The 27,265-nt window shown below is 53.7% G+C and overlaps 1 protein-coding gene across 1 annotated transcript; it reads right to left on the reverse strand.

Annotated features, from left to right (window-relative positions):
* Positions 1-3,339: 3,339 nt before the first annotated feature.
* VOLCADRAFT_59234 (flagellar inner dynein arm heavy chain 11) lies at positions 3,340-27,003 on the reverse strand (the record flags this gene model as incomplete). The annotated part of the gene is given in 58 exon segments (XM_002949434.1): positions 3,340-3,513; positions 3,642-3,914; positions 4,052-4,306; positions 4,433-4,574; positions 4,759-4,957; positions 5,890-6,019; positions 6,223-6,379; positions 6,830-6,962; positions 7,285-7,471; positions 7,727-7,813; positions 7,952-8,090; positions 8,248-8,372; positions 8,654-8,826; positions 8,972-9,078; positions 9,552-9,772; positions 9,841-10,025; positions 10,152-10,281; positions 10,449-10,553; positions 11,017-11,211; positions 11,367-11,632; positions 12,177-12,438; positions 12,679-12,858; positions 12,979-13,203; positions 13,393-13,500; positions 13,725-13,856; positions 13,925-14,087; positions 15,126-15,373; positions 15,460-15,615; positions 15,710-15,850; positions 16,091-16,257; positions 16,368-16,516; positions 16,644-16,816; positions 16,830-16,852; positions 16,899-17,050; positions 17,216-17,389; positions 17,522-17,709; positions 17,904-18,166; positions 18,575-19,014; positions 19,355-19,518; positions 19,754-19,898; positions 20,159-20,285; positions 20,543-20,767; positions 20,912-21,097; positions 21,228-21,393; positions 21,615-21,761; positions 22,257-22,361; positions 22,471-22,562; positions 22,720-22,939; positions 23,047-23,328; positions 24,424-24,607; positions 24,697-24,875; positions 24,962-25,078; positions 25,251-25,343; positions 25,827-25,961; positions 26,129-26,328; positions 26,405-26,464; positions 26,530-26,650; positions 26,749-27,003. 58 exon segments carry the CDS (start codon positions 27,001-27,003, stop codon positions 3,340-3,342), a joined length of 9,930 nt encoding a protein of 3,309 aa, XP_002949480.1.
* Between the last annotated feature and the right edge of the window lie 262 nt (positions 27,004-27,265).

The following is a 27,265-nucleotide window of genomic DNA, read 5'->3' on the forward strand; positions in this document are numbered from 1 at the left end:
CGCTGGCGCTGCTCCCCTTCGTTGCTGGGGGTACCTTGTTGCTGGTGCTGGTGGTGCTGGTGCTGGTGGTGCCGCCCAGTGCTGGCATCACGTGCCGCCACCGCCGACCCGGCCGGTGCTGCTGCTACCGGTGCTGAACCCCCCTGGCGCATCAGGCGCTTCCGCATCAGGCGCTGCATCAGGGTCAGGTCAGGGCCTCCCTCACCCCCCTCACCGCAGTCCGCATCACTGCGCCACGTCATCACCGCATGCTGCCCGGCAGCAGCAGTGCCACCAGCCCTGTTGTCATCACCATCATCACCGGCTGCTGCTGTTGCTGCTGCAACGGCCGGCGAGATCTGCCCCAGCCCCTGGCCCTGCTGCATCCGCCTGGCCAGGGGCTGGTCCACCAGTTCCCGGTCACCCCCACACAGCCCCGAGCCGCCCCGAGGCGGCCCCTGCTGGTCCAGGACGAGGGAGCCGCGGTCCAGACGCAGTCGCTTGGGTGGCGGCAGCGGCGCCGCCGGCGCCTCTGAGGGCGTCACCTCCATCGCTTCTGGGCCCCATCGCTGGGGCCCCGAGGAGGGCGGCTCCAGGGAGGGCGGCTCACTGCGGCAGCGGCTACCCACACCACCACCGGTACAGGAAAGGCGGGCGGCCGAAGCAATCGGCTGTCCAACGGCTGCCGGTGCCGGTGCTGGTGGCGGTGGTGAGTCTACAACCAGGTGGTGGTCAGCGGGCCGGATGGGAGTGGGGTTGGGGTTGGGGTTGGGCTCACCGCTGTGTCGGAAATGGTGGTACGTGCGGCTGTTTTGGGCGCCGCCGCCGCCACCGCTCTGTAGCTGATTGTAGCGATGGGAGGGAGGAGGGGGAGGAAGAGAGGCTAGAGAGCCGTGCCGGGTTTGCTCTGCGGTTGGATGCTGCTGCTGCTGCTGCTGATGATGATGATGGTGATGATGGTGATGATGAAGGGAAATGCGGTGGTCGTGGTCGTGCTGCAGTTTTGCAGCGCTGGGTCCTCCAGTGCAGGCAGCCGAAGATTCAGCCGGGCCCCTACAACCATCTGCTGCTCCTCGCCACTGCCCGGAATGGCCATCCGGTTGCATCCCGCGGAAACAAGTCGGTTGTCGCTGAGGCAACTGTATGGAATCATGATGACGGGGTGAGAAGATCAGCCGCTGCTCGGGTGCCGTTTGTAGCTGCGGCATTGGAGGAGTCTGGTCTTGCACGGGCTGACACGCATTCGCGCTTGGTGGCTGACGCCGAGACGCCGGAGCCTGAGCATGTGCGCTGCCATGCATAGGTTGCAGGATTGCGGATGAAGGCAGTCTGGGTCCTTGACGTGCTTGTCCTTCAGGGAACCGTGCAGGAGGTGATGCGACTGCAACAACATTCCCAAGCACGAGGGCAGCTGGGACTTCCTTTTCCAAACGCTGCGCTCTTTTAGCGATACGTTTGACGACATCCGCTTCCCATAGCGGCGGCGCTGCAAAAACATCCATCAGCCATTGTGCACCGTTAACCTGCTCGTTGGCCATGCAAAGCCTACGATGTGAAATAGCCGGCAAAAATCATAGCAATAAAATATCCGTGGTTCGCTCCTTCACAGGACGTGAGAGCTTTGCAGCTCCAAAGCTCCTCCCGCCCAAAAGTATGTCACAACCACCTCATGATGAAGCCACACGCGATCTCAGCGCCGCTCTAATGCAATAAACACAAAGGTAGCCTGCTACGTGGTCAAGCATCGGTCGAGCGTCAAGGGGATCGGAACCATGGCAGTGCGGTTTGCTCGTCCACCGGTTCCACCCTCAACTGTTGCGTCATCGAGCGTCGATTCGTCGATGTCATGTATCCAGTTGAACGAAGCTCATCAGATGTTATATGAAAAATGATGATTATCTAACGTTTCTTGGATTTGTAAATTGAATAACCTGTTGGAAATTTTCGGTCATTACCAGAACATTTGTCATACAATCAACTTAGCAATCAGGTCGCATTTTCAGTATGCTCTGCCCCGGCATGAACGGGAACAGCAAGACAAGCTTGCCCTGATGCCCAGACAAACATGGCCCCGCAAAGACCAAAGGTGGCGCCGGGCACATATATACTGCTGGATCGGTTGAAGCGGCCATCTGTCCCTCGACTGTAGTTCCAGACGCGTTGGACCTGCAGTGACCTGCCGGGTACATGCACGGCTGAGTTAGCCAGGAGGAAAGGAGGCTGAGTTAGCCAGCGGGAAGTTAGCCAGCGTGAAGCTAGCTAATACGGGCTGTAGGAGGTTGTGGACTGGCTTTTTATGCAAGCATTGTTCGCGGGATATCGGACCCAGGCGTCTTTGCCCAGGTGCGTGCTGCCTGCCCGGCTATACGCCTCTGGTCCTTACGGTGCATCGTTTAGGCCTCGAGTGCGCCGCCTGGCGCTCCGATTCCCAACCCCTGTTCCTCAACCCGCATGTAACACATAGTCTGTGCGTCATAAGAAAACCGCGCACCGATAGCGCTAGTGGCTGTGCAAACAGCTGCGTCTACGTCCCACACCGCCAACAGCAAGAATTTTGATCTGGGACCCTTTTCCAATCACTGAGGCCGGACATCATTTACAGTGAACGACCAAAACGAGGTGAAGTGCGTAGGAGGTGTGTGTAGCAAAGCATCCGCAGCCAGCAGCAGCAAGCCCTAATGACATGCAGTGTTCAACGATGGAAATGTACAAATGCGAAATGAAGAATGATGCATATGCATATATGTGCACAATCACGCGGTTCAGAAGCTAGGATGAGAGAAACGAGAATAAAATTGGACCCGAATGCAGCAGTAGGGTAGGGTAGGGTAGGGTGCAAGTACAAGTCGGAATATGGATATGTATGCGGCAACGTTTAAACCACACAATCACAAATAAAACCGCAAAACCTCAACACGCCCCATAGTTCCACAGCATGGTCACAGATTTAAACGTGACTGGAAGTCAGCCAAATCAAAGGCGCCTAAAAACCATGTGGGATCCTACCTGTGGGCCTCGACAACGCCAATACATGAATTATTGCTACCTACGCATCGTATGTATAATTCAACAAGCACTACACACCGCACATCAATGCATCAACAGCTACCTTGTACCCGTCCTCTGTACACAAGCCCGAGCCGTGTGCATACACTACCTTACTCCTCGATAGCTCGCGCATACAGCGACAGGAATAATACGCTCCAGTCCCCTTGACAACCCACCCTTGACAACGCACGCCAGGCTTGCCCCGGCCAGTGTTCACTTATTAACACCACCATGATGCATCATCATCACCATCTCACACCTACACCTGCACACCCCCGACACCTACACACGCGCGACAGCATTCCTCATTCATCACGAATCTAGGGACGTCAGTAGCGCAACTCCTCTGAGGATCCAATGTGATTCAGGCTGGGAAGAGGGGAGGCCCACATCACAAACGAAGTTCGTGGAGTGGCCTGTCGTCGACAGAACTCCGCGCCGCTCGCTGGTTTTGTAGAGTGGGCACGAGTACAGCACCCAACCCTCCTGCAGCTGTGGCCAACAACAGCGGCGGAAGGCAACAAGGAGTGAGAATTATCGTACGGCAGATGCACGCTGCAGGGCACTTGCTTTCAGGCATCAACCACACAGAAGGCAACAAGGTGCAACTTTACCTGTAGGTTCTCGTTCTCCTCCCCAATCTTAGCAGGGCAGAAGTGGACTGGCGGCAGCTGGACGAAAAGGGTTCGCGGTTCGCTCTCACAGAGGCGATGCCCCACGATGTCCCACGCAGCTGCCTCCAAGAACATGCCGCTGCACAGGACGCCATCCTCGGGCGCCCTCAAGGCGTCGTCAGGCCCATCGCAGACCACGTGCTGGAAGTCGATGAGATCTATTGGTAGACGATGCTTGCGTGCGTAGTTCTGCTTAGCTCCGGTCAGGAAAGCCTGTGATAACATTTAAAACCAGGGTTCAAGCCCAATCTAGGCACCCAGTTCGCATACATGGCTTAGCATTGTTGCGTGCCCTAGCAGGTCCAGCGCCAGCTGTCAGCTTACTCGCATGGCGGTACAGAGCGGCGTACCTGCGTGAAGAAGAATCCACTGATCCAAAAGACGACCGGCGGGCCCTCGTGAAGCCACGTGAAGAAGAATTGGACCCTTTCCAGGAGCTCCTTGACGTACGGGCCCAAGGGCTTCAAGGAAGGGAAGGACTTGGCCAACCACAGCTCCGGCACCTTACCCGCATTCAAGGAATGCGAGACGCGCTCCAGCTCACTGCTCATCAAGACCTCACCACGCAAAGCACGCGTGAGCTCCTCAAGGCTGGTGCGGATGACCTTCAAAATTAAATAAACAAAGCGGCAGGTTTGAGCCTATGGGGCTCTATCGCGACAAGCTCTCTATGTTCAAAGCGGTCATGACAGGAAGGATGATGGGACTGGCGGATCCCCAACCCCACCTACCTGTAAGAGCGTATTGACCCGAACCAGCTCCTGCACGAGCACTGTGTTCATAGACTCGAGGTATGTGACAGGGTACTTCTTCGAAGCCTCCTCGATATCAAAGTTAGCGGGAAGCTTTGCAAGAATTTCTGCAGTGATGGCTCTCAAAACCCCCCCACCATGGACGACATCCCCTCCAGCAGGAGATGCTGCTTCTTCACCGTGCTGCAGACCTGCAGGTGAACAAACTTCAAACATGTTGGTAGCTGTGCCAAAAAAACAACAGAGAATCTAGCCCCCTAATGTAGTTCATTGATATGGCTCACATCCCATTACAAGTAGGCCACTCATATGGCTCACCGTGATCTGCAGCCGTGTCGCTGGTCGCTGCCAACGTGGCAGTCGTCAGCGCAAGGCTGTCCAGCAGCTGTCGGGCCTCCGCCAAATCACGCGTAATGGCCGCATTCTGATGGAGACCAAACACCTCCGGAGGTGCCTCTCCAAGGGGTAAAGATGAGAGCACTGAAAGGTAGTGAGCGTAGTCACCTAGTCACCAAAAAGTGTCGGTACACGCACTCGGTTCAGTACAGTTGGTTGAACACGGCTTTTAGCAGTGGCTATATACTCTATATCGTGGTGTAGGTATACAGGAGCAAAGATGCCCAATTTCCTCCCTTCCCCCCTTTTACACGCACTGCAACGACGCGTTAACAGGCGCTCAAGTGTTGCCCCACACAGTAGTGTCCGGCCGCCACACCGTTGTTGTCCCTATTATCTTATGTGTGTAACAGGGGGTATATCTTCGCCCGTGGCAGCTACCCTGCGAAACCCTGCCTTCCCCGGTATTTCGGGGCACCCTCATCCAGTCACCCTAGTCAACTTCTCAGTGGATCGCTCAGGTTCCGCACCCACCACCAGCATCCAATGGAATCTGCCGGGTCGACAGCGGCCCAACTCCATTCCTGGTCGGCTCGCAGGTTAACTTTATCCCAGGTCACCACCGTCATCAACTAGGGGCGCACACCTTCCACCATCGGAAGGATTTTTGACCCTAACGGGTATCGATCCCGGGATCTCCCGGGGGCAATGGTCGCGCGTTACCAGTAGTGCCAAACCCTATCTATTACTTCTATGCTACAGGCGAGTGCCAACCAGCTGCTGCAGTCATAGAACCACAATCTATGAATGAACACCCGGTAATAGCAAACTAGGTGCGAGGTGAAAGGGGCACCAAACCCCCACCCATATAGCGACGACTGTGGATACGACACCTCCCCCGGCAGCGTTTGGCGGTGCACTCCACATAGAGGTGCACATATGACGGCCGACAGTTCTACGTAAGAAGGCGTTCCCAACCCAGAAGTTGTTCAAACAACCCATTTCTAACCGTTGTTAGGATTCGTTACAGAGAACAGCAAAGGGGCAAAAGGAACTGCTTGGCGCTCGATGCCATTCCTACCCACCGAGGCGAGGGATACGGTACGTTCCACTTGGAGTAAACTTCACGTCGCCATTCCCAGCTTGCCCCACATTTGCTGCTGCAACCTCCTTCCGGTAGTACACCGCCAGCAGGGTCATCAGCGTCCGCCTATCCTTGGCGTCCGTGACCTGTTATACCGGAATGGACCAGACGTGCAGGATGTAAGGGAAATAACGTTGCCGCCCCATGGAGGCCCTTAAAGCGGCATTCCAGAAGGATTCGTCGAGGTAAGAGATGCATAGGCACTTTGACGTTACAGACAAACATACACAGAGACAACACCGTTTGTTCCGCTTGCAGAATGAGAGCCATCAATCCCACATCCGATTACCTTCCCTCCGTAATTGCACTCTCCCGCTGTGTACATCAGCATCCGGAGCGGCGGTGTCTCCGACTCGTCCAGGAATGCCTTCAACTGGCGCAAGCTGATTCGCAGGTCATTCTCATTGAAGGCATAGGGGATGTTCCAGCCTACAGGGCCGTAGTTCCTGTGATGCGCAGAAAACGTCCAAGAGTCGCACACAAGCGAAAGGCGGTATACACCCCCCAGGTACACAACTCTTACATACATACATGCGCACACTATTGGTAAGGGACGGACCACTGCCCCCGGGAGACCCCGGGATTGAGACCTGTCAGGGTCGAAAATCCTTCCGATGGTGGAGGGTAAAGTGCCCCTAGTCGATGGACGGTGGTGACCTGGGATAAAGCTGGCTTGCGAGCTGGCCAGGAATGGAGTCGGGCCGCCGTCGATCCGGCAGATTCCGTCGGACGCTGGTGGTGGGTGCGGAACCTAAGCTATCCATTGAGAAGTTGACTAAGGTGACTAGATGAGGGTGCCCCGAAATACCGAGGAAGGCAGGGTTTTGCCAGGTAGCTGCCACGGGTGGAGATATACCCCCCTGTCCCACACATCATACAGGAAAGCAGAGCCTCACCTCCTGCCGACAGCAACACAGTGGAAGAATGCCAAAGCATAAACCAAGTTTTTGAATGCTTGCGGCTGCCGTATGGGTCCGTCGAGGAATGTCTTGTCAGACAGTGGCTCACTCTTGTAGATGCGCTCCATCCCTGGGACAGACATGTCGCAGTCATTAGCTTAGAAGGCCCCCATCGGTAAGAAGGCTCCTAGCCCGCAACCTAGGAAACCCATCCGCCTCAGAGCTGCTTGCCGTCTCGGCACCCGACGTTGTGGTAAAGCCCATAGCCCACCCACTTGTGGTAGTTATTATTAGGTGGGCTATGGGATTTACCACAACGTCGGGTGCCGAGATTGCGGCTATCAGCACACTGTGGCCTCACGTGCCCTTGCCTCGATATCCACACATACACACACACACACACACACAGACTGACAGCCAAACCTGCCAGTGTGGCCTTGGCCCGAGCTTACCAGCCCTGAGTCCTTTCGGTGGCTCGTTAGTGATCTTTAGGCCATTTTCCAGTACCGAGGCTGGGAAGATGTCAGACGGGTACGATGTAAGCCATAAGCGGAAGTCTGGGTGGACGTCTCCAGCTGTTAGCTGCTGCTCACAAACGATCTCAAGCCGAGGCAGGAATGACTTGGCCAGATGACAGTTCTGTAGGATAATAATAATACACAAGCAAGCAACCGGCGTCAGTTACGGGACGATCTCAAATCCTCCCGTTTGTTAGATATACACCTGGGACATCCGTCTAGCCAAGGGCTGTAAAGGATTCCGCCCCTTTGTTCAGCGAGAGTCCATTGGCCACGTGCCTTGGGTGTGTGTGTCCATCATTGCAGGATTGCAGGGCATGAAAGGGACGGCGGCAACTACGTAACAATATCCTGTTCACAGCTGCACCTGCCTTACCTGCAGAACAACCCAACGCCCATCCTTGATGCCCTGAGAAATGTACCGTTCCGCGATTGGCCCTTGGCCCTGCCCAAGGCTCACGGCCTCGACCTGCGTACACATGACACAACGTTCGCTGTGTTATTTGTTGCTTGCGGCGCCGAGGTTGGTGTCCTAGCAAGCTGCTCCTCTGTTTAGGTTATCGTATGTTTTGCATTTACAACCGTCCGTCGGCCGACACACCTGCTTCCTTTTCTCCTCCGCAAAAGCAAGCAAGTCGGCCATTGGGTCCGTCCCAGGCGATAAAACAAACACAATTGGCACAGATGACGTACTGTCCATGAATATGGAACTCAGCTTGAAATCCTGGGGCTCGATGTACCTGATGTGATGGGGCCAAAGTGGTATGCAACATCAACATCAGCTGGGCTCGCCGCAGGAAGCAACACACAACTCCTTTTAGGACCACGGCATGGGTGAAGGGGCACATTCAGACATATTATCCAAGCTTCCAGTGGGCAACATCTTCCGATACGTACCGTGTCCCCATGCTACCCGCCACGTAGGCAGCGGCAGCAGGTAACAATTTGTCAGGTGAGAGGCACCGGATTAGCAGCAAACGCTGGAACGGGTCCAGCCGCTCTTGCATTCCTCCAGGCAGTTCCTGCAAACAAATACGGCAGCAGCACTATTGATGACGCAGGCGGATGACCAAAAAAATGCTTTGGAACAGATTTAACAGCATTCAACACAAAAGGACAGCAATCCATGAACGCGTATCTTTGGTTGGACGTGGGACGGGCGTGATCATATTCGATTCGGTCGGCCGGGGGGAATAAACTTCCAATGACTCAGGGTTTTACAGATACAAGATAGAGCGGACCTATAATATGACGGACCTATGCGCCGGAGGCGACCCTTTGGAAAAACTGCATACATGCACACCTGCTGAGTGCCGTTATACACTGCGTGCCACTGCTCATTGTGGACAGTGATGCTCTCACGAAGCCCACTGAAGGCCTCTCCAGTGCCTTCCAGCTCGCATAAGTTCGACCAAGCTTGGTCGCTCAGCCAGCCAGACGAAGGGTTCGCATGTGGATTGTCCATGGAACGGGCCCCTACAGCAATATAGGGCAAAGAAGCTCACAATCAGTATTAGCAACCCACATCATCGTTGTAAACCGCCCACGCCCGTGAAATTACCATCATGCCATCGTGCATGTGCACAACGCAGGATTGCCGAAGCTATGCATGCCACCGCACCTGTCACCATAAACTGCACCAGCTGGGGTGCCAGTGTGCCGGCCGCCACCTGGATGCTCATTGCCAGCAACAAGGCAAATAGCAACTTGTCCTTCTCGAACAGTGCTCTGCAACAAACAGGGATGTCACTGGGATCGGATCGAGGCGCACTGGCAGTGTGCTATGATTCATGCCTCCACATCCCTGGATCTGCCCCCCGACGGGAACGGGACACTGTGGAGGCGCTAAGGCCGCCCGGTGTCGCGGGTTGAGTGCAGCCGACCCGCGTGTGCCGGGCCAGTATGGATGAGTAAGAGTAAGCCCCAGCCGGGTGGTAGGCCACGTGTGGGTTAACCCAGCTCTCGCAGCCTTCATCCTAGAGTGCTTCTAAGGTGGTTTCGGTGTCCGTAAGTCATCGGCTGGCCTGATCCAGGTGATTCATGCCGACCTCTTGACCGGCCAAGTTTCCGAGAGCCCTGGGCCTTCCAATTGTTAGGGGAGTTTGGTGGTAGGTCGCTAATAGGGCTGGTTGCTTGCGCGTGGCCGTTTCCCCGAAAGTCTCATGTTGATAAGGCATAATATTCATGTACGATCGACCCACCTGCAGACATTCGCGTACAGGAAGAAAGTGAAATGGTCCTGCAGAAGCGCCAGCCGCTTCGGCACCAACGTGTGATGTTGGCTCTCATCGATAGAACGAAGGAACAGCTGAATGAAGTAGGTGAGTGAGAACGCGTACATGGGATCGATGTTGAGCAGCTCAGCAACGCAGAAGTACAGCACAGAAACGTGCTTTGCGATCGGCTGGTAGGCAGTGCGCGCCTGCACAGAGACGCCGAGTTAGACCCATGAAGCCATCCAGTTAGGGTGTACCGTCTGCGCACACAAACCTTATCGATAGCTTGTTCTGTTTTTGCAGCATCTTGTTGCTTGCTGGCAATCTCGTCGCTGAGCTGCTTTGCTTTCTGCAGGACTGTGACTGCCTCTCCATCGTCGAGGATTGACCCTTGGTTGGCTGATAAGACTGCTAAGATTTGATCCTCTATCTCAAGCAGCTTACGGGAGTTCTCAGCACCTGCGCATGATTACCACACATTAAGCATTTACACTTTACGGTAGAAAGTTTCTGCCATGCATGCTCTGTCTGGGGCTTCTCCCATACCATACACGCAGATTCGTGTCAAGGATCCACGCAGCGCACCTGCGACGATGAGTTTGTTTTTTTCCTCTTCGAGCTCTGGTCTCTCTTTAGCAACCACAATCCCAAGAAGCTGATCTTCAAGTCCAGCTGGCGTGATGCAGAAGTTCAGTAGGACCACACGTGTGCACACCTGCGTAAACACAATCATGCCATTATTAGTGAGCAGGACTACGCTCCTACCATAGCAAAGAACGTTCAGCACTGGTTCCCAGCACGCTGAGCCTGACTTCAAGAGTAATCGCGTCTTCTTCGATAAGACGGACTCATTACACGTGATGTGCAGCAGGCGTCACGTACCTCCGGGGGGTAGTGAGGATTTCGGAGCTTCGTTGTCATGTAGAGTCGGAAGCCTGAACCCCACTCAACGACTTGGTCGCCGAGTTTGACGCATTGTATACCAGACTGCAAGCATGCAAAAGGCATGAAAACAAAGATGCTGTCTTGCAGGGGCACACGTACATCGCGTCCCTAGGAGACAAACACACGCAGTACACAAAAGACTGAAGTAGTGGCAAGTGGCCTTAAAGTTTCATCAAACTATAAGAAATGGATTGAAGGGGGGGCATATATACATTTCATTGTCGTCCCCAGACCAAACCAACGGTTTACGTTGCCACCAATTGGATGGGCACGTCCATGGACGTATCCCACAGGGGGCTTCCAACTAGGTTATCCGGCATCCACTGGCGGCTTGCCTCGACGGCAATGTTATCAGGGTTAGGGTTGGAGAAAACTGCCAGATGGAACACCCTAACGAACAAGTTTTAGGAGCTCAGGCGCTAGATGCTAAGGCAGCTCTCGTAGGTGAAAAAGATACTGCATATGGATGCAAACCCAGCAAAGCTCCCACAGTAAGAAAACTTACACTTTTGAATGTGTGTTTCAGCAAGACTGGCTCCAGCGAAGCATCAAGTCTTTCTCCTAGGCCTTCAAGGAGCACCGGCGTACCCAAGGGCAGGGCTGCTGCCAGCGATCGCAGGTAGTTGGGATCAGCAGCAGGCTTAAGCACAAGCAAATGGCGAGTAGCCTCCATGTTGCGGATCCATTTGTTTGCTTGGCCCTGAAGCAGAAGTCGGATCCCAACAACAATTAGCAGGGGTGCATCAGCAAGTGTGTGACCGGAATGCTTTTCGATATTCAGGCACCTCAATCAAGTCCACCGCAGCGTTGCAGGACTTGGATTCCGAACAAGAAATCGTCAATGCCCAATATTACCTGGGGGTCGATGCACAACGGCCACCGGGAGCTCTCCATGACAATAATGCCGTTTGCCGCGCTGACATCGTCTTTCGGTAGGCCCCAAATGGCCCATTGGCGCATGGAGACCGGGTTACCCAATGCACTTAGCAGCGAGAAGACTTCCGAGCAGGGAATAGCTCGGGCCGCACACTGGGTCACCCATGTGCTAACAGCTTGTGCACGGTACTCTGAGCTGAAGGCGCCCAAGTACGCAATTACACCAGCAGAAAGAAGCATGTCACCTGCAAAAAAATGATAGCAAATGGCGCCGGTTGCTGTTCGGCTGCTATAGCAGCTGTCGTACAGTAGGCCACATCTACCACAGCTGCTGATGCACAACAGCCGCGGGACAAGCTACAACCGCGCATGTGTGCGTTTGCAAAACGTTCGGATTTCCGCAGTATGGGCGCCGCCAAAACCTTCACCGTTATGGGTGGGAGATGAGGTTGAAATAGGTTACGCACATTGTTATCCTGGACCTAGGATACTGGGGCCCAGGATACTGGGGCCCAGGATACTGGGGCCCAGGATACTGGGGCCCAGGATACTGGGGACACATGGACTATTCGAATCCACCGCTGGCTTTACTTCCAAAGTGACACACTATCGACCCAACATTTAGATTATTTACATATCCCCCGAATCCTGTATTGCATTGTATCATCACACGAAAAGGATGCGTCCAGTCCTGCGCCGATGTCGCTTTGATGCTGTGTTTCAACAAAAGCTTCTGGGATCCGGCCGGCCAGCTTATGGCCGGTACAGGCGTGCTGTAATATCACCTACCAATGAGACGGACAAACTGGTCGCCCAGTTCGTCCACTTTCTGGTTCCACCTTGCTTTCTCTCCGCCAAGCCCGGCCATCAACTTCGTTGCGCGATCCAACTTCTCCTCACAGAGCGCTACATCCGCTTCAAGCTCCGCCTTCCTTCGTTTGGCTGCCTCGAGCTTAGCTTGGAGACCTGCGAGCCGATCTGCAACAGCTTGCAACTCTGCTTGTTTTGCAGCAAGCTGCTGTTTGACCACCGCTAGCTGCTCTTCCGCAACCTGTGAGAGGCAGACGTGGCATCGAAGAGCAGAGGGACGATGATTACACAAAACATCGTGATATTGAGTACAACTGCAGCATGGCCGTTTCAATAAGCCGCCGTTGCGCCCAAAAGCCGAGTACGGTATGGCACATTGTCAACTAGTAAACAAAAACGGACGTCGCTGTCTTGTATGCACGACTTCCCCTCGACTGGCAGGCAACCGTAGCCCACACTGCCATACAATATATCCACTCACCTGTAAGGCTTTACGCTTTGGGGCAACAATCTTTGCAACGCGGTCATACGTGTCCATAGCCCGCACCCAGCTGCACAATCCAAATGCCGCTTGCGAGACCTTCTTGATTTTGGCAGGTTGAAAGTCTGGGTGTGAGAGGAGGGGCTGTAGTGCTTGAATAATCTCCGGGGCGATGGTATCCTGCGTAAATGGTTCGATACCCATGGGGCCCAAAGGGAGGTCACATGTAAGGACACGCAGGCAGTTGTCCGCTTGCCTCCGTCAGGCCTTGTGCTACAGATAGGCAGGGGTCCCCTCTACCTTGTCAAACGTCATCAGGCTGTCCAAGAAGCCCATGTCGCTCAACATGCGCTTCGATGTCTCCCACCAGTCCATGATGAACTTGCCGGTGTTGGTGTCCTTCACCTTGGTAGGCTGCAAGCCCTTCAGGAGACACACAGCCTGCATGACAAGCCTTACAGGCATTGGTGGTGCTTTCATGCCCTTGACCTCGCTGATGTCGTTCTTGGTGAGCGTGTTCAGGGCCTGCATGTTAAGAAAGTACGGCGAAACCACGCCTCGTCAGGAGTATTATCATGTCAGGCATTTTGGTCATACGCAAACCCAGGTCGGCGTACCAAGCTTTTTGGGGTGTTCCTGTCTACAAAGCCAGTGCTAAAAGGCAAGCCTGGAACCTGATTGGTCCCGACCTTGGCAGCAAACGTTTCACCTCACCTTGATTGCAGCATTGTAAGCGGGCATAGCTTGCGCAAGGTCGTGCTCACATTCCTGCTTTATCACGCCGACTTTTCGTGCCTCCTCTTTGGCCTTGGCCTCCTCAGCCTGCCGTTGCCAAACAGGTTAGGGAAAACCATAAACAGCTATGGCCAGCTTCTTGAAGCTCTTTTGTGGGTTTGATTGGTAAAAAACATCCACATGGTACTGATTTCCCCATACTCCCGTGCGTGTATGACGTGTGTATCCCCAGGGCATGCGCGACTCACAGGGCGAACATAAAGGCGGGCGAACATAAAGGCCGTCACTTTTGTAGACACCACAATTCTTACCTCAACCATGGTCTTGACCTTATCCGCCTCCACTGTTTGCGTTTCCACCAGCGCAATTAGCTCCTCCGTCTCTTTACCACTAATAATCAATCGTGGCTGCTTCTCCTCCAATTCCTTGCGCATAAGCAGGACCTGCGCCATAAGGAATAACATGTCTAGTCGATGCAGGGTATGTAGACAATAAATAACAGAATTCGCACCTGCTCTTCAGTCGCGGCGAGCTTTTCCAACCCGACCTCATACCGCCGCCGCTGAGCAGATACTGCCTGTTGCTGGCGACGAAGAAGTGCCTTGAAGCAATCAAGCAACTGAAGGTAGCTGGTCGGTGTCACGTAATAGTGGCGCTTGGCCTCACGGCGGTACCTGAGAAGACAGAGACAAAGAAGCGGAGGGTCTTGCCTCTCCTTCGCAGCTCCGAAGTGGATGCTACACATGACACACAATCGATGTCACTTCAAAACCCTAGAACCTCAAACCCTGAAAAGTTGGGACGTGGGCAGACGATATGGTGTGCTCACATCGCTGTCAGGCGTCAATGAATAATACACAACCATTTCGTACCACAACGAGTGGATGAGCCCAATAACACTATTCTTTCGGTGAGGACGGGTTCATCAATGGCGCAATCAAGGTGAGAAGAAACGGACCCGGAGAAGAAGGTAGGGACCCGAACAATTACAAAAGGGCGGCAAAAAACAAAGATGATACCCAAAGGAGAAGCATCCACAAACCTCGCGAACGGACAGGACAGGAGTGAGCCCGGAAAGAACCCGGGGGAAAAGCAAGCATAACCACATGGAACAGGAACCCGAAGAGGACGAAACCTTTGCTATTGCTAGCTACTATGGCACATGGGGAACGCATCCTATACAGTTTTGCCTTGAAGCAGACAGGATGCGCAGAGGCACCTGGTCCGAGGGGAAACCTATACCTGCTCTAGGAACACGTAACAGTAACGGGAGAGGCCGCCGATGGACGATCAGCTATCACCTATTTTTTATTCTTTTTTTGGTTTCTTTTTATTGGGAGGCTTTTGGGGCTCAGGCCTCATCTAGTAACAACGTGCAAGTTCTTATCAGTATTTCCTCATGGGCCTTCTGGTGGGGGCCCGAAGACTTTTGCCACTTAGGAGTCTAATGGCAAAGTCCCCAGTGGTTGCGGGTTCTGAGCCTTTCCTTTGGGTTTGGTTTTGGCTGTCTAGGTGACTTGCGTTGCCTGGTCTGGGTGGGAGTCTTGTTTGCCCTCATCGTAACAGGTGCATTGCACGGCCCGCTGGCCCGCTGGCTCTACTCTTTGTGAGTCTGGAGCCACTATAACAACCACACATACACACACACACGTAACCGCGGTCAGCAGACGGCTCGAACCGCGAGCCTTAACCCGACCTGCCCCGCATCGTACCTGTCAGTCAATGCTCGTGCCGTAAGGTGGAAACGGACGCACTGATCGGCTAGCTGATGACGCAGTTGTTGCTCAAGTGCCATTTCGCCGAGGGCCTGCTCCGCCACTGAAGCCAGGGCATCATTTGGCCAGACCGTAAACCAGTCTATAGTTGTGCAGGTAGTCAGTGATGGAAATCGGCGCAGGCGCTCTCGAAAAGCGTCACCGACCGGGCTGAAGCAGAGCACCACACGCAAGTGTTGTCGAACCTGTGAACGCAAAAGCAGCCCTCAAGTGCGACATTTCCTTCTTAGTGTTCCCAATTGCCCGGGTTAGTGAGTAGCCAGACACTGACCTGATTCACGAAAAAGTTGTTGATGTCCGCACGGCTGCCGTCCATTCGAGCTGTTCGGGCGCGTTGGCGCAACGTCTCGCCTATGGCAATCAGCTCAGAAGCATCAAAGAGGTTTGGAACTTCGCCCGTGTTCAAGAGGCTACTGAGCTCCTCGACCTGGAAGAGGGTTAGGGACAACCACATGCGTTTCGGGTAGGCAGCAGGTAGGCACGGGCGACAACCTGCAAACATCTCAAACAATCTCACCCACCATTGTTTCGTCCAATATCTGGCTGTCGCTGAACATGAAGACCGCATTTTTGCCCTTCTCGCCGGCCGTCCGCAGGGCGAGTTTAAGGTCGTCATGCCAGTTTGTCATTCCGTAGGTGCTGCTGACCTCGATAGTGAAAAGCTGGACATGCATGGCACGGGGTCAATCGATTAAATAGGGTTTGAATGCAAGTTCAAACATTTGCATTTCCGATAGCGTACGGGTTGAGGCGCGTGACACCTGGGTGTCAGGTGAGGTTGGCGGCGTACAGGTGGTAATTGCAGACGCCCTCCACCATCTCATGTAGCTGCATCTCTAAGTGCTTGCCACAAGGTGCAATGCTTCGCCGCCCGTATCACGCAACCCCAAGCCTAGACCTACCAGGAAGTCTTCAATGAAAGCTGCTAGCTGCGTCACACTCTGACGACCGCTTCCACCCACACCGACGAGTAACGCATGACCTCCAGGCTGGCGGATGGTACGTGCCACTCGGCAGACGTGTTCCAAGCAGAACTGGAAAAGAACCAAGCTCAGTGGCTTCTTGCTGCCTGCAACACAAAGAAATTAGATAAGATTTCACCATTATGCCATCATCCATGCACCACCCAGACAGGTATCGTGTTTGGTACAATCTGAACGTCATTGTGGTTGCACGTACCTGCATTAAGGTCTGCCAAATACTCGCCGACTACCGCCGTCAACCGCTCGAAGTCCATGACCTCGTCATAGCGGCGTGGCTCCGCGCCGGGGATGAGGAAATCAGCAAACAGAAGGCGGCGGAGCTGGGGGGCACCTACGTGTACCGTGCTCTCGTGGCCTTCATCCGCTAGGCGTGACAGCAGCTGCACGGGTTCCAGAGTCGGTTACACCTTGCTGCCACAGGGCAGTATAGCTTAAGCAGTTGTGCTGGACCTACCAAACTGCACGATAGCACATCGGGCCCATTCTTACCTTATCAAAGCGACTGCCAAAATGGTCCTCGACATTTGCACGTATCTGCTTTGCAATCCAGTTACGATCGGCGTCATCCACCAACCTGTCGTGGTAGACGCGTAGTGCTTCGTGGACCCATAGTCTCTGCAGCCGCTCAGGGTCGTTGTCCAATGCCTCGCCGACGAACGACATACCCTACAGGGGTGTGACCTCCGTTCACAGAACGTAAAAAGTGATGCAAGGGACGACGCTTAACCACTTGCCTGGAAAAGCTTTGAGAGGTCGCGTAGGTTGAACACGTAATGGGACTTCATTGGGGTCGGAAGCAGATTTTCCGAAACTGCAAAATGCAGCTTCAAACTCGCCGCGACGAGTTTGTCCCGCAGCCCAACCACTTCAGACTTGTACCTGGGGTGGATCAAAACCACACAATCTGGAATGACTCCGTTTCATGGACAAGAAAGATGATTCGTCCGCATTGTGGATAATTCTTCTACGCCTTCCACCCTAGTATGTAGGCAACCCTGTCCTTACAGAAGACACACACCCGCAGATACGTACACTTACTTGCACCGGCTGAACCACCAGTCCGTGAGCGCGCCGAAGATTTGCTTCAAGGACGCAGCGTCAAACTCAGTGGCGTGCACCACATGGAAGTGACGCAGGTACCGGTTCGTAACCGGATTCCGCCCTCCGCCCGGGGGTCCCATGGCCGCGAGGAACTGCAGATCCACAAGCTTGCGGAAGCTGCATGACGTGTACAAGTACGCAATACGACTTAGGGTTTTATGACACGGTAATCCACGATCATGTTAATAACCTAGAGGGCAGTGCGCGCGTGTAACAATCAGCATTTCTGCTGTGCCTTCCAAGGCGCACCTGTTATCTCGTCTGTCGTACCACCCTGAGTGGTCCATGGCCTGCCTCAGAAGCTCAATGGGAGGCTGAGCACCGTAACGGTCTAGCTGTGGCATGTTTAAGTCGTCCACAAATATGGCGCAGCGCTTGCCCACAGGCGGTCCGTAAACACCCTTGCGGCGTTTATCTAGTTTACCATCAATGATATCCTGTGGTAATGGAAATGTCAGGTACACGCAGTCCTGAGACAACGGACGATCAGGCGTTCTCTAGGTAAACTGCAACTGCAGTAGCATCACTGAAGCAAAGTAAACACAACTGACCCCCCCTAAGCCAGCGTGGTGAACAGCCTGCATGCGAAATGCCAGCGCGACGTCGCTGCATTGTAGACCTTCAGGCCCACCTGAGTCATGTTCGCACTTGTTTGGGCTGAAAAGTTGAAAACCATATGTACCCATGCAGACCGGTCGAGCTTTGATGCCAGGAAGGACTTGATGTAGACCGACTTTCCAGTGCCGGTTGGCCCAACGAATAACAGCGGCACATAGTTGATGACCTGGAGTTCTAGAAGGTAGCTGTACCGTACGACATCAGCAGTCGTGACAATGATTGTGCTGTATTCGGCCTCAGGGCGTATCGGTTCACTCTTGCGCAAATCCATCCACCCTGAAAGCACGAGCCAGGTGACGGGGTGGGTAAATGACACGGAAAGGTGAAGGCAGCAGGAGGAGAACCCCTGGCGCTTACGGACGTGGAACCTGCTGTCGAATGCCGTTCCAGCAGCAAGCCACACAATAACGAATGCACGTCAAGGAATGCACACGCACATGCATATGCAGTTATGTCTTCATGTTTGCGTGGTAACGGCGAACATTAAAAGTTGCTAGCTAGCAAGTGTGCAACACCATAGGAGTTGCCAGTAGCACCCTTAGCTGATAGCCGCTTATTCCACCACCGGGCCATCTCGCAAAATGTTGAAAACTCCCGCGACCTATCACCCAAATCAAGCCCACGCCCCTGCAGCTGCATTTTTGATGATATACCATGTAACTAGGGTTGCATGCAGAAGTTTACCTTTCCAGGACTCCGTCGCCGTGTCATACACCCAGTCATACACGCTTCCATCGGCTGGCATGGCCTTCTTGACCGGGCAAGCATTGCCTGTGACGTATGCCTTGTATGCCCCAAAGTCTCCGCGCAAAAACTGCCGCAAGCTGTTGCTGAACGCAGACCGACCAGCCAAGTCCACGACCGCTCCAACACTCCAAACAAGCGAAAAGATGAACAGGCATTCTACCGTGACTAAAAGATTCTCAGGCGCCGCACGCTCTGCAGGTCGTGTGCCAGGAGGCGGCGGTGGTGGCTGCAGGTGAGGCAGCAATAAACCTTGGAGAAGGCGGGTCAGACTCCTGACCATGTTAATGTCCTGGACTGCTACCGGCTGCACGCAGTCCTTGCCAACAAGGCGCAAGCAGGGCGGGATGAGCCATTCCAGCAGCATGTTGAGGTGATCCCTACGTGGGCACCAAAGAAAGCAGAGAAAGCACAAAACAATTTGCAGGTATCCAAGAGAGTTGTGGATGGGATATATGAAGGGACTGCCTCAAACTTAAGCTTTGACGGACACCCCCGCACTCGTGCGGCACTTGTAACTTGTAACTTGTAACTTAAGAGGCCCGACATAATTAGCAACTTGCAACAATGCAGTCCCAACCACCCCCCATGCATTCAGGCATCGCCTGTGCCTGGACATATATATGCGTACACGCTGTACATGCAGTTTGCCCACGAGGTCCTCCCTTGCGTACGCAAGGAGAAGCATGACGCAAATGTATATTATCGGAGGCTACTTACTTTATCTCCTGTGTTACAACGGAGGGCAGCGTATTCATCCAGGACTGCACAATCGGTCTCCAGCCTAGGAGGGAAGGCTGCATATAAACCATGCCACACCGTGACACAGTTGCCGGGGATGCCACTGCCAAGTCTTGCACCTCGAAGATCATGTTCATCAAACCCTGCGTAGAGTGCGCGGTACGGGAAGCAACCAATTCAGGTTCCTAGGCACGCAGCCAACTGGTTTAGGAGGCCACGTGCACAAAGACTGACAAGTCACGGAAACAGAAAAGCCATGCTGTAGCGAGACACCTTCGCAACCACAGATAGCCGTACGACGGAACCACCTTGTGATAACGTGCATGCCAGACATTGTAGCGAAATAGGCTGCTGTTGTGGAGTTTAATACGCACTTACCTGCATCGCGATAATTTCACCACTGTTAAGGCACAGCTTCTTGTTGTCGTCCAGTACCGTGTTCATGTTTTCAATCCAAATCGCGTCAACTGGACCATCCAGTACCACCCATTTCCGGTCAGGTGACGTATCACGCGCCGCGGTCCTGCACATTCAGGCCGGCCATACATGGATTGCGCGGGGTCGTGTCGTTAGCAGGTGTTCCACGTTGTCATTTTGACAAGCAGGCTAAACCGGGTATACTGACCGATATTTCAACGGTAGCCGTTCGAAGGTCCCGGTGTGTGCGGACAGGCATGCAGGGGTGCATACCCATCAGAACCACTTAAGTTTCCATGAGGAGCCGATGAATAACCGCATCAGATCTGCAGCTGAGATGCGTTGTCGCAACCCTACTCTGCTCACCTGAAGGCGACTGCGAGGACACCATCCGTCCACTCCTTGGACAGCGGGTCGTCCTGCCCATACAGCTGGCCCATTGTGACAGCCTTCGGGTTGATTGTGAACGTCTTGACCTTCTGCTCGCCATGACCTGCGTGACAGGATAGATTGCAAACCAGTGCGCTATCAGGGCCAACGAGGAAAAGTACACCTGGTACCCTATACTCCACTCCATCTTCCCATGACACACATACATTTCCAAGGTGCTATGTGCAGCCATGCGCAGGCCAGGCTTCGCCAGGCCTATGTTACTACTGGTGCCCGTAGCCATGGCCTCTGAGCCATAATACAAGAGTTGCTACGCGATTTCCAACCATACGGTCAACAGGCCTTTGTGTCTTACAGTACCTGCTGCACACATATCGCCCAAAGCAGCCGCCAGGACACGTATAGCTACGGTCTTCATGCTGAAGGACCGTCCCACGAGCATGAGGCCATGCCGTACGACGATCATCTCGTATAACTGGATTGCTTTTTCGATGAAGGAGGGAAGTGGCTGAAGGTTAAGGGCACGCGCGTTGCGAGTCAGAGCTTCAGTCATCTCGCCGTAGTCAACCGCCGGTAACGAGACCCCTGCAACCCGGACCACGGGAACAGATAAACAAGTCTGTTAACTCCTGCTCAGTGAATGGCTGTAGGATGAGATCCTCTTTGATAATCCTCAGCCCAACCTTCCGAATCAGGCATGCGGCTACCAGCAGGCTGGGCGTTTCTTACCTGGGAACAAATCCGAGAGGATGCCTTTGAATAGAGGCACGTCTTCGTCAAGGAACTTGGGCAAGTTGACCTCCGTAATTGCACGGAGCATCAAGATTGGCTCCCCGTAGGTATCGCCGCTGTGTCCCGCATATCGGCGCTTGAGGTTGCCGGCGGCCCGCAGCACAGCCATGACAGCCCGCATACCTGTCATAAGAATGGCATCGGTAGCACAAATCCTCCCGTGAAAACAGAATTACCAACTTATGATTGAGGCAAAGTTCCTGTGCCTGGAGCAAGCTGAAATGCATACCAATGGGCCAAACTAGCAGCTTACCGTAGTCGTAATGATCTTGGCGGGAAAGCTGCTCAGAGCAGAGACGGTAAGTCTGCACCAGCTTCTGAGCCATGGCACGTGCTTCCAAATAGCCGTACGAGTATAAAATGATCTCGCTGATAAGCGCGTAGTCAGGAACCATCATTGCAACATCCCGGAATAGGGCCTGGAGCGTGGCATATACGGGACAAGGACCGCGGCGTAGAGAAGTCAACCCAAAAAAGTTGCTTCAATGAAGGCCATTTTTTGCCAAAAAGCAGGAAAGCGGTGAAGAGTCGGTCCTTACATGCGCAACCGCTCAATCACAATCCCTAGGGACCCTAAGTACATATTTCCAGCAGCCCTTCGACTTTCCAGCAGTCCCATTCACAAAACTAAGCGACTCACCTTGAGGTTGTCAGGCAGTTCAGACCGACCCGCATAGCCCGGATTCATGGTAATGAAGACGTTGCAGGTCGGCACAAGAACCATGTCTGTACCTTCAAAAACGAACCGCTTCTTTCCCGCAGCTTTTGCTCGCTGGATGGTTAAGACCTGGCACCATACAGATGCACGGCAGGAAGGTTTTGGTGGTAAGGGTATGGGACGGGAATTGTTTCTATGTGGAGTCGGAAACTATTGGTATGAACTAGCTCGCAACAGTAACACCCTGAAACATGCAATGCATGATATGGATCGCGGGACGTTTGGCATTCTCAAGGTCGAAGCATGCACTCGCGCGGTCCCCCCATCCATTAACTCCTAACAAACACCGTTCTAGACTGCACCATCTCGTACACACCAGGGGTGCGCGGTCTTATGCGGTGGTCCATATGCAGCGCGTATCAAGCAAGTAACGGCATATGCAAAACGGATGATCCTTGAAAAGGTCTCTGCAGACGCTGTGCATAGATCTTACTGGATTACATTATAATTGTAAGGCCATATTTGTACGGCATTCTCGATCTTGAAATCGTCCTCAGCAGATACGCCGGATTTCAGTTCTGTATCCAATACAGCTGTACACAGGGCACGTAGATTAAACCATACCTGCTGCGCCACGACGGACAAGACCTCCAGCTCAATCCGGTTGAACTCATCAAAGCATGCCCATGCACCGCTGGCGGCAAGGCCTTTGAAAAACCGACCCATGGCCTGTAAACAGCACAAACATGTATTAAGCAGTGCACGTCATGCATTGGTAACCCTACAAACAAATGCTAGGAAGCTTAGAGGCTCGAGTCATGCATATAAATGCACCCACCAGGTAATCCAGGCCGTCGGAGCAGTTAAACACCACGCACTGGATGGCCACTGCCTTAGCCAGGTCTTTGGTGGTTTCAGTCTTGCCCGTCCCTACAATCATGCGCCACATGGAGAAAAGCATACATGTATAAAGGTTTTTTCCATAGCGCTGTTACAAACAAAAGCCTAGGTTTGAATGCACGTACGGGAAGTGAGACATTGCTGCGCTACAGCAGTCGAGCTGTCTGGTTCACTCGTAAGCACGTACCGGCAGGGCCTGCAGGGGCACCTCCAAGGTTCATATGATGAGCTCCCAACAGCGTGCGGTAGCACCTGTCCGTCAGCGGTGTGATAACGAGTCTGGAGCTGTTGCCGAGGTACTCGTAGCCATACGTGCACTCCGCGTTCAGCATCCGTACATGCATGGTGTTGTTCTCCCAGTAGTAGCGCAAGCGACTTTGCCAGCTGAAGTCGTCAATACTGGAAACCTGAATCACCGCAACAGGAGGTCACGGCTACTTGCTCATCCGCTCCATACGAAGGACGCAACGGCATAGAGGAAATGCTTAGGTCTGCTACACCCAGTTGTACGCACCTTGTCGTTCACCATTTCGGCGACAACGTCGCGGGCATGTACGTCCAACACGACCAAGGCCCCAATGGTGGCCCGCTCGAGTGGCTTCAGGTGACCACGTACTAGCATGACCTCCTCCATGAGGTCACGCCGGCACTGCTCTCCGTACTCAACCAGCCCAAAGAGGCCGCTTGATGTCAGGGCTTCCACCACGCCCATAGTCCAGTAGGCCTGTGCCACTGCCAGGACCACCTGGCCCGGCCACTCCAAAATCCAGCTGGCCCTCGCAGTAGTTGGATATGCCTGCAGGTCGGCAGATTCACAGCAAAGGGATCTTCCTTACAGCCGTTGAATAAATTTTGTTGGGGTGCGTGTTTACGATCTCCGTTCCTCGGGACGCGGCTTGGGCCCGGTCCGCCAGGATTGAGCGATGTGTCGGATGGTCCCAGATATTTGGGGGGGGATTCATGCCTCCACATCCCTGGATCTGCCCCCCGACGGGAACGGGACACTGTGGAGGCGCTAAGGCCGCCCGGTGTCGCGGGTTGAGTGCAGCCGACCCGCGTGTGCCGGGCCAGTATGGATGAGTAAGAGTAAGCCCCAGCCGGGTGGTAGGCCACGTGTGGGTTAACCCAGCTCTCGCAGCCTTCATCCTAGAGTGCTTCTAAGGTGGTTTCGGTGTCCGTAAGTCATCGGCTGGCCTGATCCAGGTGATTCATGAGGCCCACGTGCCCATCCTAAACAAGTAAGTCTAGGACCGTACGCGGGGTGAGGGTCTTGGTGGTAGGTGGTTAGCGTTCGGGGACAAATGGTTAGGAGTTGCCCATACTTGACCACCCCCTTCTCTGCTACCTCAAAACCTCAGTCCCAGCCCGCACAATCGTACGCCGTGCCTGGGCCGTCCTTCACGAGTCTGGGCAAGGAACTGACACGGCTTGTTTCGGGCTGTATATGCCGTGATACAGGCCCCTTGTGGCCAGACTGGTGTCTGGGGGTAAGATGGCAACTACGAGGAGGCGTTTTGGAGGCACTTTGGATGTATTTGCCAGGATTTGGAACTAACGAACCACGGAGGAGCAATCCTTAATTTTACATAAGTCTTCGTAGCTCTCTGGCTTTAGAGTTGAATACAATAAAAGTTATACATGTAATTTGGCAAAGTCTATAGGACAGAACGGCGTGCCGTACGTACGACATGGTGGGTAAGCACGAGGGTCCCTTCATACGAAGGATCGGCGTTGATCGGCGTGGGATATGATCAAAAGGAACTCTTATCCCATCCATATGATTCAAGGGATGGTTTGATTTTAACGGAGGAATTATTACGGATGGTCTAGAAGTTTCTGTAACCTCTAAAACTTTCATTGTTCGTGCGCGAACACCCAGTACCGACCTTACCTTGATGGCATGCCGCATGACCGTTGCAACGCTGACGCGCATCTGCTCCTCCACTTTAATGAGCCAAAACTCGACACCAGACACCATTTCGCTGCTTGTAATGACAGGGCGGTCGAACGGTATCCTCTCGTCTTCCACACTGATCAAGGCTGTAACCTCCTGCGCCGCGTTAAACTCGAACTCCCTGTCCAGGAATGAAAACCGAGGTTATCCTGGAACATGTCAAGACTGCACTGGGCACAAGAACGCGAAGATTAATACTCCTTAACTCACTTGACAGCCTCGATGATTTTCTTGGCGAACGGCTGTATACGGAGAGGCTCCTTCGCTTCGCTGAGAATTTCGATAAGTTCATCATTTGATAAAAAGAAAAATCGCGGAAAAAGGAGCTTCTTGGATTCCAGGTAGGCCGCCAAAGATCGTTCAACAATGCTGAAAGACATATTGCAGCTCTGCGAGTGCAAAATACGAAAATATGTGAACAACATCAGTGTGCGTGTTCATCCGATTAGCTGTGAATGGGGCCACATGCACCCACCTGCAAGTCGCTTAGCAAATGCTGTGTGTCTGTGAACGAAAGGACCTCTGGGCTCTTCTCCACAGCCCGCATGATAAGCCTGAGCCGCGCGTCCGCAGCCTGGAACTCCCAACGCTCCTGCAGTCAGCGTTACAAAGCGTCGATGGCAGTAATACCGCCAGCCCAAGGCACTTGCAGGGTAATGTAGTAAACATACGCAAGCATGAGCCCCCCACAAGGATCATGCATCAAGGCAATGCCCCCCACAGAAACGCTGTGGGCGCCATAACCCAAAGCCATATTGGCATACTTTGGGCATTTGCTTGGCGATCTCCTCGCTGCCATAGACAGGGCCGAGGAACATCCACTTCTGCTGAGCCACCATCCAGGCATCTATGACATCCTGCGATAAACATGAGCAAAGAGACGAGCACACTTTTACGTGAAATACTACCAGCACCAGCAGCGGAAACTTCGAACATTATTTTTTTGCTCTAACAGGGGAGTATATCTTCGCCCGTGGCAGCTACCCTGCGAAACCCTGCCTTCCCCCGGTATTTCGGGGCACCCTCATCCAGTCACCCTAGTCAACTTCTCAGTGGATAGTTCAGGTTCCGCACCCACCACCAGCATCGAACGGAATCTGCCGGGTCGACAGCGGCCCAACTCCATTCCTGGTCGGCTCGCAGGTTAACTTTATCCCAGGTCACCACCGTCCATCAACTAGGGGCGCAATACCTTCCACCATCGGAAGGATTTTTGACCCTAATTGGTATCGATCCCGGGATCTCCCGGGGGCAATGGTCGCGTCACCAGTAGTGCCAAACCCTATTATTTGCATGAGAACGGTGGTCCATAGCCACCATGCTTCGAAAGCTCTACATACCTGCATGTTGGAGAGCTTCCTCACCCAGCCTTCAATACGTTCCAGGAACGGCGCTGATGCCGGACTGCTGAGCATGGCCTGTGACTTGACCACGTGATCATCCAGGAGCACTTGTGCTTCCTCGACACTGCTGCCCTTGAGGATTGTACCACCTACGGCAACCGTGTGAGGAGTATGAGACATGATCTTCTTTGAACCTTCACTGAACAGATGAAATGCTGTCAGTCCTTGCTGCCAATCATGGAACTCCTAAACCTCACAAATGGACGTAGGTGAGTATAAAACAAGTGATTTGAATAAACTACCGACGCACCCGTATTTTTCCAGGGCACGACTTCAAACTTGACCCCACCCCACTCAGCCACCATGCGGTCCAATGATCGCTCAAGAGCCATCTCCCGGGACGCCGTATCACTCAACTCCTGCAGATCAAAAATGTGTTGGTTGACGAAATCAGCAACTACAGGAAGGCGGCGGGAAAAGTTGCGAACGGTCGGAAGTACTTGCCTGCAGAAGCTCGAGGTGGGACGTTATTCCCAAGAGCAAGAGCTTCTGGAGGTTCAGCTCGCCGTCAGCACCCGGGGATACACGAGTGCCGAGTGCCATGGAAAGGCGCTCCCAGTGTCGTCCACGCATACCTACATAGAAGCATCCAACGTCAATGAGAGAATGGAACTCCGGTCAGTTTCAAAACAATCCCTACCGGGATTGCAGACGGCCATTATAATTGGGACATTCTCCTTAAACTCTTCAAGCCGTGCACGGGTAGTCTCTGCCAGGGTGCGCAGCTCCGGCCGCGGAAGGCTCTTGCTGAGCCGTACCATCTGCAAAGGCAGGGGGCCACACAGTAACGGTTCCATTCCAGCGAAGACGTGCAGTAGCGAGTACACGGCATACAAGAATGTGTGAATGCCACGCGCACCTTCTTGAACCATTCACCAACGTTGTTCTCGACCTCTTCGGCGTTAAGGTCCTTGATAGGGCCAAAAAGCCACTCCTCGTAGCGAAGCCCAAAATCGTTGGTTATGCTGTACAATGATGCATAGGGCTCCAGATCCGTCGACAGTTCCCGAATGGCAGGCCACTCCGTAACCTGAACGGAGCGTAGCCACAAAGGGGATTTATGTCCAAGAGAATGCAGCCATCCTGTGCGTGTGCAACCTGTTGTTTCCCACATACCTCCCAACCAAGAAGCGCCTCGTCCTCGTTAATGCTGCCGGCTGTATCCGAAAGCTGCTGGATGCGCGCCAGGAGCGACTCGCCCTCGTGTGCCAGCTCCGACTGCACGGTGAGGTGAATGCGGTGCACGAAAAGCGGAAACAAATATTGGAATGGTAAGGCGGTAAAATAAACGCAACACGACAACGTGAGATCCATGATCCGTAGGGGAACATGCCAAGCAGACGAATATACACGTGTGCTGTCTAGGTAAGTTCGCT

The sequence above is a fragment of the Volvox carteri genome (genome assembly GCF_000143455.1).
Source record: "Volvox carteri f. nagariensis unplaced genomic scaffold VOLCAscaffold_14, whole genome shotgun sequence".
NCBI classification, from domain to species: domain Eukaryota; kingdom Viridiplantae; phylum Chlorophyta; class Chlorophyceae; order Chlamydomonadales; family Volvocaceae; genus Volvox; species Volvox carteri.